This window comes from Anolis carolinensis, chromosome 2, assembly GCF_035594765.1.
Source record: "Anolis carolinensis isolate JA03-04 chromosome 2, rAnoCar3.1.pri, whole genome shotgun sequence".
Lineage (NCBI taxonomy): Eukaryota > Metazoa > Chordata > Lepidosauria > Squamata > Dactyloidae > Anolis > Anolis carolinensis.
Window position 1 is genome coordinate 197,816,587 of NC_085842.1, and position 11,753 is coordinate 197,828,339.

The 11,753-nt window shown below is 43.3% G+C and overlaps 1 protein-coding gene across 1 annotated transcript in view; it reads left to right on the forward strand.

Moving 5' to 3' along the window:
• The window catches only part of LOC100557673 (crumbs cell polarity complex component 3), a 30,747-nt gene extending 19,247 nt beyond the window's left edge, over positions 1-11,500 (forward strand). Inside the window, exons 3-4 of the mRNA XM_016991138.2 lie at positions 7,395-7,521; positions 11,358-11,500. Of these exons, the coding sequence (XP_016846627.2) occupies positions 7,395-7,521; positions 11,358-11,403 (173 nt within the window). The 3' untranslated portion in view covers positions 11,404-11,500. The remainder of the gene's footprint in view (positions 1-7,394; positions 7,522-11,357) is intronic.
• Positions 11,501-11,753: the final 253 nt, after the last annotated feature.

Sequence of the window (11,753 nt, forward strand, 5' to 3'; positions counted from 1 at the left end):
GATTGTGGACCGGCCCTCGGCTTAAAAAGTTTGAGGACCCCTGGACTAGACTTTCCCCCATTCCTTGGTTGGGTGCCAAAACAGGAGGACGTGGAGCCAGAAAAATAGATCCTGTGGAGCTGTTAAGCTTTTAAAAAATGCTACTAGTCCTTCTCTCTCTCTTTTTCCCCTCCCTCTGCATTTGTAAACCCACAGGCAGGTCACTGGGTTGGTCCTATGCCAAGTTCTGCCATGTGCCTCTCTCCTGACCTCCTTCCCCCAGCTTTATTGCTCCTCAGGGTGATTTTGAGCTTTGTTGCTGCTGCTGTATGCCTTCAAGTTGTTTCTGACTTATGGCGACCCTAAGGAGAACCTGTCACGGGGTTTTCTGAGGCTGAGAGCATGTGACTTGCCCAGTGGGTTTCATGAACCTTGGTCCCCAGAATCATAGTCTAGTCCTCAAACCTCAACAACACGCTGGCTCTCTTTTTCAAAGAAGTAGCTATTTTCCTGCAGCATAAAAAGAAGGCAGAGAGGGAGAACAGAAACGAAGAAATATGGCAGCACATCTACGACAGAACTAATTTTTATTTTAGCAGTAGCTTGGGTACCCGGCTGTCTTGGGTTATTTGAAAAAGACATTATTTGTTTTGTGGTGTTAGGTAATATCATTTAGTTAATTAGTAACAGTATTTCTTAGAAAAAAGCCATTCTTTGATTTCATTTTTAATCAATGATCCCATTAGAAAATACATAATGATGTGGATGTTGAGTTTGTGTGCCCAGTTTGGTCTAGATTCATCTTCAGATGGATTCAGTGTTCTTTGAATACGGGTGAACTATAACTTCTGGGTGTCAAGGTCAATCACCCCCAATCCCCACCAGTATACAAAGTTGACTGTGTTGGGTCTGTGTAGCAAATTAATTCCAGATCCATTGTTGGTGAAGTTCAGAGTGTTCATAGATTGCAGTTAACTAATGATAATAATAATAATAATAATAATAATAATAATAATAATAATAATAATAAAACTTTATTTATACCCCGCCACCATCTCCCCAACGGGGACTCGGGGCGGCTTACATGGGGCCATGCCCAGAACAATACAATATAAACAGCATATAAAAGAACAACACATCACAACATAGTGAACAATACAATAAATAATAATATCCATTACAATGCAAAATCAAGTAAACAATAAAAACAAGGGCGGGCCACATGAACATTAAATTAAAACTATACATCCCAGTCCCTACAACTCCTGTAAATCATGGTGAATTCTACCCAAACCTCTCTCTCTAATATGTTCAGTTGCTGTATGCCATAGAAAAGAATAGGAAAGGGTTAAGGGAGAGGCAGTGGGTGGAGTCATGCAAATTTCACACCAATTGAGGGAAAAAGGAACACTGGGATGTGGCTCTCTGTAACCTGCAATGTCCTTGGAGGGAGGGCTTTTGTGACTCCTCACCACTGTGGGTTAAAGCAGTTTGTGGAGGCCGGAGGCTGTCTGTGTAAATGGACACCTTCACCACATACACACATACAGATTTTCACTTTTATTATGTGTATAGATACAGTAGAGTCTCACTTATCCAACATAAACGGGCCAGCAGAATGTTGGATAAGCGAATATGTTGGATAATAAGGAGGCATTAAGGAAAAACCTATTAAACATCAAATTAGGTTATGATTTTACAAATTAAGCACCAAAACATCATGTTATACAACAAATTTGACAGAAAAAGTAGTTCAATACTATGTAGTAATGCTATGTAGTAATTACTGTGTTTACGAATTTAGCACCAAAATATCATGATGTATTGAAAACGTTGACTACAAAAATGCATTGGATAATCCAGAACGTTGGATAAGTGAGACTCTAGTGTAGTTTAAATAGTATGACAACCTTCATGTGCACAAAGTTCCAGTGTCGATGTGTGGTTGCCATTTTAGTCTATGGCAGCAGAGTCCCTATGACATCTTGGAGGCTAATGAGTTTTATTATGGTTCTGTGGATTGCAGCCCTCTTCATCAACTGCTTAAATCAGAGTCTCACGTGGCAGATTTTTAAAAATATTATTGAGTGGAGAACGTACTCTGAACATTAACAGAGAGTAGTTGGGTAATAACACAGACATCCCAGCATATATAAGTCTAAGCACAAAGTTCTTCTATGTTTCATATACACCTTATACGCACAGCCTGAAGGTAATTTTGTACAGTATTTTTACTATAACTGCTACTATCACTGCCAACACATATTTTGGTTCCTCAAATGTTAGATCTTTTTCTGGGTGTATTTGAGTTGCTGATTCTAAAAATGGCAGTAGTTTCCCCCTATCAGCTCTAGATTTTGAAATACAGAACATATGCCATCTATTAGTCTTCACTCTGCTTGCCTATAGAAAATTATTATAACAATGGCTGAGAAACTAGAGCTGAATCTGTCTATCCAATGCAGTTTTCTGAATTAGCACCTCACATAGCCCCTAAAACAAAGACACCAAGAATTTTTTTGGTTTGACTATGTAATGCATGGGGCCCCCCAGTGGCGCAGCATGTTGAACTGCTGAGCTGTTGAACTTGTGGAATTGAAGGTTGCAGGTTCGAATCTGGGGAGCGGAGAGAGCAGCCGCTGTTTGCCCCAGCTTCTGCCAACCTAGTAGTTCAAAAACATGCAAATGTGAGTAGATCAATAGGTACCACTCCAGCAGGAAGGTAATGGCGCTCCATGCAGTCATGCCAGTCACATGACCTTGGAGGTATCTACGGACAATGTCAGTTCTTCAGCTTAGAAATGGAGATTAGCACCAACCTCCAAAGTTGGACACGACTGGACAGGGGAAAACTATGTTTACCTATGTAATGCATGAAACAAGGTTTGTGCACACTGGATAGGGCATGTATATAACTAAACAGCCAGTATAAGTAAATGCAAGTGAAAGTTATTATTATTGTCCTGGTTTTAATTCTGTTGATGTGTTTTATTGTGTTATGTAGCTATAATGTTTTTAATTGATTGATCTGTGTTTTAACTTGTGTTGTTGGGCTTGTCCCCATGTGAGTCTCTTCGGGGAGATGGAGGCAGGATACAAAAATAAAATAAAATAATAATTATAATTATAATTATAAGCATACATACTGTATTTCATCACATAATTGCTGGCGACTTAAGTAATTTAATGTTTTGGGTGCCACACTTTGTATTTTAGGATTCCTTGCATAGTAGTCGCACCCATGATTTAGACAGTTTCTGTGATGTAACAAGTCTAGCATTCCCTTCCACTTGTCTTGCTGCCTCACCCTAAAGAGCGTTAACTGCTAGCTCACCCCCTTTCAACAAGGGTGCATCACTCACTCACCCATCTGCTCACCCATTCATCCACCCAGAGACCCATCCACCTACCACTTCACTCACTTGCATGCACCCATATTTGCTTGCTTACCCACCCATCCGCTCACTTGCATGCTTATCCATCCACTTATTCATCCTTTTTCAGACATAGAATCATACAATCATATAGTTGGAAGTGACCTCATGGGCCATCAAGTCCAACCCCCTGTTCATGTTGGATGAACAGATGGATGGATGTGTGAGTGAGTGGTTGGTGGGCAACCAAGTTTGGGTACATATGAGTGAGTGAATGAGTGAGTGTATAAGGTATCTTATTTTTCTCAGTTCTGGAGAACAACCACCTTATGGAACAACCACTTAGAATATGCCCCCCATGTCCTGTACCATCCTAATAAGTACAGTATAATCTCATAGTACTAATAATTAGTTTACTGAGCAAGAAAATAAATACTGTTCCTACTTAATAGCTGAAGGGTGTGGTGCTGTTCCCTATGGAAGATAAACCCAGAACATTGTGAACCAGGTATTTGCTTGGTTCAACTGTTTTTTTTTTTTTTGGTCAATCTGCCTGGGTTTGTTCATTTCCTGCAAAATCATTTGGCGGGTGCTCCTAGTCTGATCCTTGGAAGTACAGTTCAGACATCTTTGGCATATGGCCTGGGTTTGTTACCAGTGGTACATTTGGCAAGGTATGGCATAGCAGCCAATCCTGGTTTACTGCAAAAGTGATGCTCCAGTTTGCAAACACATACTATATTTAGGGGACATGTTTTTAAAATCTCTTACACATAGAGCTCCAAAAATGAAACATGTACAATTACAGTAGAGTCTCACTTATCCAACACAAACAAGCTGGCAGAACGTTGGATAAGCAAAATGTTGGATAATAAGGAGGGATTAAGGAAAAGCCTATTAAACATCAAATTACGTTATGATTATACAAATTAAGCACAAAACATCATGTTTTACAACAAATTGACAGAAAAAGCAGTTCAATATATGGTAGCATTCTGTAGTAATTATTGTATCTACGAATTTAGCACCAAAATATCACAATGTATTGAAAACATTGACTACAAAAACTGTGTTGGATAATACAGAACATTGGATAAGCAAAGCTTGGATGAGCGAGACTCTACTGTATGTGTGTATATATATATATATATAAATGGAGAGAGGGGGGGGTAGGGGGAGAGAAAGGGAGACTAGAGCCAGAGTTACACTTTACGAAGTCCCTGTTTCTGACTTACATACAAATTCAACCTAACAACAAACCTAGAACCTATCTTGTTTGTAACTTGGGGACTGTCAGTACTTAACAAACAGACATCTTTTCATGGGACCAGTGTATGATTTGTGTGTGTGTGTTGGAAGTGCACTTACCACTAGATTGGGTAAAAGTTGTCTCCTTAGATGGCAAAGTATAGAGCAATGGTTCCCAACCCATGGGTCACAAGGCAATGGTGAGCTATGAGTATTTTTAAAAAGGAAAACAAAACAAAATAAACTGCACAGAAATTTGTTTCTGTAAACATGTAACGATCTTATGTTTGTCGGGTTAGCTTGTTATGCGGTCCATGCTCACGCACAGTTTGGTGATTGGCTCTACGTAATGTGGGTGCTGCTCAGCTTGTGATTGATTGAGTGCCTAGTCTTGTTTCCTGCAGGTTGCAATGGTTTTTCTTTGATACCAGCAAATTCTGTTAAATATAATGAATTGTTTGTTGATATGAATCGAATGATCCCACTTCCAGGAATCTGATGCCCAGCATATCACATTATTTCTCTTTTTTGGCCAGCCGTGCAGCCAGCCAAGAACAGTCAACTACAAGCCGAGCAGTCGTCACTGTAGCTAATTTTTAATGTTTTGGGGTCATGGGTCACCTATTTTTAATTTATTAGGGTTGCAGGCCACTTTGCCTCCATAAAATGGAATCATGACTTGAAAAAGATTGGGAACTGCTGGTGTAGAGAATTGAATTGTGCTGCTCTAACTAATGGACCCCTGGTGGTGGCGCAGTGTGTTAAAGCTGATCTGCTGAGCTTGCAGACAGAAAGGACTCAGGTTCAAATCCCGGGAGCAGAATGAGCACCCGCTGTTAGCCCCAGCTCCTGCCAACCTAGCAGTTCAAAAACATGCAAGTGTGAGTAGATCAATAGGCACCGCTCCGGCGGGAAGGTAAGGGTGCTCCATGCAGTCATGCTGGCCACATGACCTTGGAGGTGTCTACGGACAATGTCGGCTCTTCGGCTTAGAAATGGACATGAGCCCTAACCCCCAGAGTCAGTCACGACTGGACTTATCATCAGGGGAAAACCTTTACCTTACCTAACTAATGGGAAGCTCTTTCTGTTGCTGCTTTGACCTCCTTCCCAGCTCCATTATACCCCTCTACTTGCCTACTGTTCCCTTCCTCTCCTCCTCCCATTACGGCAGCTGTCCTCATATTTAGAATTATAACATCATGGATGGAAGAATTGCATTGGCTTTCTTAATTGCCCGCATCACACTGTCTTACATGCAACACTGCTGGAGAAATCATACTGTTTAGCTGGTATTGCACCACTTGATAATATGCTGGGAAGTAGCAGCCAGCAAGGAAAGGACCAAGGCATTGACATCTCCGGCCCATCCTCTGTTGGGATATCAGCCAGCATGCCACTGACTTAAATCAAGAAATATCTTTCCTAAGATCTACAGAGATACCCACAGGAACACCTCAACAAGTGAGAGTCCAAAAGCAGCAGGTTAAAAACCGGAATCTCAATCAGTAACTGATGCCAGATGACACCATTCCCCTTTTTGTCCAATTCCTTGTGTTTTACCCCTTAAAATACCTTTTTTTTAATAGTTTTTTAGATTTTATGTACATGTTTCTATGAGACTGTACCCCACTTAGGCTGGTCTATGACCGTAATAAAGATTTTGATTTGATGCCGGATGAGAAAATCCCTCCTGGACACAACAGACTGGGCGATGTGGGAGGCACAGAACAGACTGCGCTCTGACACCACGAGATGCAGAGCCAATCTTAAGAAATGGGGCCACAAAGTGGAGTCCACGACATGTGAATGTGGAGAAGAGCAAACCATAGTTCACTTACTACTATGTGGTCTGAGCCCTGCCACATGCACAATGGAGAACCTTCTTACAGCAACACCAGAGGCACTCCAAGTGATAAAAGGAAATCTAGTATAATGCTAATTTTTTTAACTTTGTGATTTTTATACATTATAACTGTATTCTCAATTTGTTTCTGACACTTTAAATAAAATCACACTGTTGACTCATGTTCAGCTTCAGCGCCACTTCAAATGAGTTCTGCCTTTCAATGGTGCACTCAAAGAGAAACTGCACAAAGGAATCTTCAAGAGAAATACGACTTTCTAACCCATGTTTCTTACTTCAGTTGTTTTCATGTTGTGTGCCTTCAAGTCATTTCTGACCTTGGGTGACCCAGAGGCAAACTTATCATAGGGTTTTCTTGGCAAGAGTCAGAAGGTTTGCTTTTGCCTTTTTCTGAGACTGAGAGAACGTATCTTAGGTCATCCAGCAGGATTCCACGGCTGAGCAGGGATTTGAAATCTGGCCTCCAGAGTTGCCAGTCCAGTGTTCCAACTGCGACATTATACTGGCTTTGTCTATTTCATTATGAGGTGATGTAACCAATTCAGAGAAAAGTAACACTTCTTGTCTCACATACTTTATTTCTGTGTCACTTTGACAAAACCAAAGTATCCCAGCCAGGCCTTGGTGCACAGTGAATTCTTTGGGAACTTACATCCTCTCCGTTTTGGACTTGTTTTTTTTTATTATTATTCCTCATAAAAAGGTAATTCACCAGGGAGTGATTTGCAATTCTGATTTTTACTAGATTTGACATAATTTTTCTACCTGTTCTGAACAACCAATGAAGTGCACCGCAGACCGAAACAGTCAGGGTGGGTTGGGTGTGGGGACTACTCTTATCTGTAGTACTGCCTAACAAGATATTCACTGTTATCACTAGATTTGAAAACCAGTCAAACACAGTTGTTATCATTCCATTCTTATAGGCTGGGGACTGCGAGACAAAGTGACTCGTCCAAGGCTGCCCAAAAGGTCTGAGGTAAAGCTAAAACTGGAACCAATATATCTGGGGGCCAAGTGCAAGCAACCTCCTTACTTCTTCATCACCAGGAGGTAGGATAATGTTTCTCCCTCATTTTGGTATAGAAACTTGGTGACGTTGGTGGTGTATTATTGTTTTGAATTTCCTTGTGGTTTCCATAGATTGCTCTTAGACTGGACAATTCTCTTCCACGGAATGACAGATTGGCTCATACTTGTTGTCCTTCCATCAGCAGGCTAATATCTATTTATGCAGGCAGATGTGTGGGATATTTGGCCATTGATGATGCTTTACCATCCTTGTGGGAGGTTTCTCTCATGTCCCTGCATGGGGAGCTGGAGCTGACAGAGGAAGCTCACCCACTCTCCCTGGCACAAAGGTTTAACCCATTGCGCCACCAGGGGCTCCTTAAAAGTAGGTGCAAAAGTGGGAGGACAAGGATTCATCTGGATTATCTCTGACAAATCAAGACTGGGTCTTGGAAAGGGCTTATTTAAAGGGGTGCTGTCCTAAATGTTGAAATTATGAGCCAGAATCCCATTGGTGGTATACACCACCAATGGGATTAAGTGTAATCACTTAAGGGTGCTGGAAAGTGTAATCTTTTTGTTTGGCTGCAAAACTGAAACTAGAGGGCATCTGGGAGCTTTGGGCACCTTAACTTTCAATTGGCATAAGAAGCAGAAAGGTAAGGTCTAATAGAAATACAGGAGAGTCTCACTTATCCAAGCTAAACAGGCTGGCAGAAGCTTGGATAAGCGAATATCTTGGATTGTTTTTTTTCGTGTCAGGAACACCGGAGTTGCTTCTGGAGTGAGAGAATTGGCCGTCTGCAAGGACGTTGCCCAGGGGACGCCCGGATGTTTTTGATGTTTTACCATCCTTGTGGGAGGCTTGTCTCATGTCCCTGCATGGAGATGGAGCTGATAGAGGGAGCTCATCTGCACTCTCCCCAGGTGGGATTCGAACCTGGCAGCCTTCAGGTCAGCAACCCAACCTTCAAGTCAGAAGGCTTTTATCCCCTAGGCCAGGGGTCCCCAAGCTTTTAAAACAGGGGGCCAGTTCACAGTCCCTCAGGCCATTGGAGGGCCGGATTATAGTTTTTAAAAAAATACATATGAACAAATTCCTATGCACACTGCACATATCTTATTTTGAAGTAAAAAACAAACAAAAAGGGAACAAATACAGCCTCAATGTTAATAATAATAATCATTATCATCATAAAAATAATAAAGAGGGTTGAAAAAAACCCTTGAGCCATCTACTCCAACCCCCTTCTGCTTTTGTGCATCACACTATAATCAAAGCACCCCTGACAGATAGCTATTCAATAATAATAATAATAATAATAATAATAATAATAATAATAATAATATCACCATAATAAACATGGTTGGGAGAGACTCCTTCAGCTATCTTGCCCAACCCCCTTCTGCCTTTGTGCACCAAAACATAAAGCACCCCTGACCAACAACAACAACATTAACAACAACAAACAAACAACAACAACAAAAATAATAACATTGTAATAATCACGGTTGGAAGAGATTGCTAGCTTTCAGGAAAAAAGAATCCACAACAGGGCTGCAGAGTATTCTTTCAGTCATTCACACTGGAATGACTGAGGAGGGAGAGAGGCACATGCGGACTCCCTGCCTGTGTCCTCCGCGACAGCAAGAAAGGTGTGTGCGTAGCGAGGAAAAGGCCTGCGCCTTTCTCTCCTCCCTCGGCTGGCACGCACCTTTCCTGCTGCCTTCCTCGGTGGCAGCGGCGGGAAAGCTGCCTGCGGGGCGAGGGAGGAAAGGCACAGGCCTTTTCCTCGCCCCATGTGCATCTTCCTTGGTGGCAGCGGCGGCGGTGAGAAAGGTGCGTGCAGGGTGCACATGGTGCAAGGAAGGTGCGCATGGTGCGAGGAAAAGGCCTGCGCATTTCCTCCCTCGCCCTGTGGGCAGTTTTCCTACCCCCACCACCGAGGAAGGCAGCGGGAAAGCTGTCTGCAGGGCGAGGGAGGAGAGAAAGGCACAGGCCTTTTCCTCGCACCACGCGCACTTTCCTCGGTGGCAGCAGTGGAAAAGCTGCGTGTGGGGTGAGGAAAAGGCCCGTGTCTTTCCTCGCTCACCCTGTGGGCAGCTTTCCCGCCACCACCATCGAGGAAGGCAGCGGGAAAGCTGCCTTTGAGGCGAGGGAGAGAAAGGCGCAGGCCTTTTCCTCGCCCCACACGCACCTTTCCCGCTGCTGCCGCCACCAAGGAAGATGCACATGGGACAAGGAAAAGGCCTGTGCCTTTCCTCCCTCGCCCCGCAGGCAGCTTTCCCGCCGCCACTACCAAGGAAGGCAGCGGGAAAGGTGCGTGCCGGGCGAGGGAGGAAATGCGCAGGCCTTTTCCTCGCACCATGCGCACCTTCCTCGGTGGCAGCAGTGGAAAAGCTGCGTGTGGGGCGAGGAAAAGGCCTGCGCCTTTCTCTCCTCCCTCGCCCGGCACGCACCTTTCCCACCGCCTTCCTTGGTGGCGGCAGTGGGAAAGCTGCCCACGGGGCGAGGGAAGAAAGGCGCACGCCTTTTTCTCACCCCATGTGCGCCTTCCTCGGCGGTGGCGGTGGAAAAGGTGCGTGCGGGGCAAGGGAGGAGAGAAGCGTGCACGCGCGGGCTGGGTAAATGGCTCCGACGGGCCGGATGTGGCCCGCGGGCCGTAGTTTGGGGACCCCTGCCCTAGGCCATCAGAGGCTCCATGTGCCGTCGCGCCTGGGGCTGTAAACTCTTAGTGAAAGAGGCATGGACGTGACATCTTTCCCCAGGGGATTGCTTCTTGCCCTCCTTTAGGGAAACTGGAACTCCCAAGGACCAAAACACTGTAGATAACTCAAAAACTGGGTTTATTGTTCACAAAGGGGGTAAAAGAAAATATACATTACAGTCTTTGATTGTTTAAGTCCATGAAGCTTGTCCAGATCCCTCTTTCTCTGGCTGTGAATGCCGGAGCAAACTCAGCCTCAGTCCAATGACCTATATCTGAAGACAAAAGTCTTCCTCTGTTGCCAAAGGACTGATGTGAAGGCGCTTGAGACTCCTCAACGTTGTTCAGGTTGGCCCTGAACATGAAGTGTGAGTCCCAAGGGTAAGAACCTCAGAATTGGTGCTGAGAGGTAACCTTTGAAGGGCTTTTTGAGCCAAGCCTCTCTTTCACGTCCATCCGATAGAGAACTTGCTGATGGAATGAAAAGGAGGAAACACAGTCCTACTCCAGGAAGAGGTGGAGCCAAACAGTTTTGCTGAGTGAGCAATATAACAGGTACAAACAACATTGATTGACAGATATAAATAACCAATCCAACTACATTTACAGGGTAAGGGCAAAATCAGGCATGATACAACAATTCAAATCTTGCAACTTATAGTTCAACATATAGATGGCGCCACTCGTGCCGTCACACTCCAATATCTTGGATAATAAGGAGGGATTAAGGAAAAGCCTATTAAACATCAAATTAGGTTATGATTTTACAAATTAAGCACCAAAACATCATGTTATACAGCAAATTTGACAAAAAAACTCATTCAATATGCAGTAATGTTATGTTGTAATTACTGTATTTACGAATTTAGCACCAAAATATCACGATATATTGAAAACATTGACTGCAAAAATGGCTTGGATAATCCAGAAGCTTGGATAAATGAAGCTTGTATAAGTGAGACTCTACTGTATGACTGAAATTATTTTATGCTCTGATAGCACTAATAATCCTTGCAATCGTGTATTTACATGTACTTGTGTGCATTTTTATTTAGTTGTGCATTGCCTTTTCTGCATGAAAAGGGGGATATAAATCAAAAGAGTAAAATGTCCTTGTCACACAATACAGTTGGTAACCAGACATTTACTATCACCATTGCATTATTGCAGGACTTCACCTACTGAGGACCAGGTCAAGACATTTGGAGGCTGCTGAAGTGCAAAAGGGGGCTATTGTAGCCAGAAATACATACTTTAGGGGTGAAGGAAGATTTTTGCTCCCCCCGCCCTCCTTGTGGCTGGGAGGCGGGCAATGGCACGCTCAGGACAGCTTGCATTCCTTCTGACAGCATCTCTCCAGTCTTTCTTACAACCTGCACTGGCTCAAGGTAGGTATTCTTTGCACCACCATATATAATGTCTCTTTAAAATACACTATATATATTCAAGTATAAGTTTAGAAATTTTAATCAGAAAACTGACCCCCAAAAAACTGGGTCGACTTATCCATGAGTTAGTGTATTTACTGTTTCTTAATTCTTAACAAGAAGCCTGCGGTAGTACAAT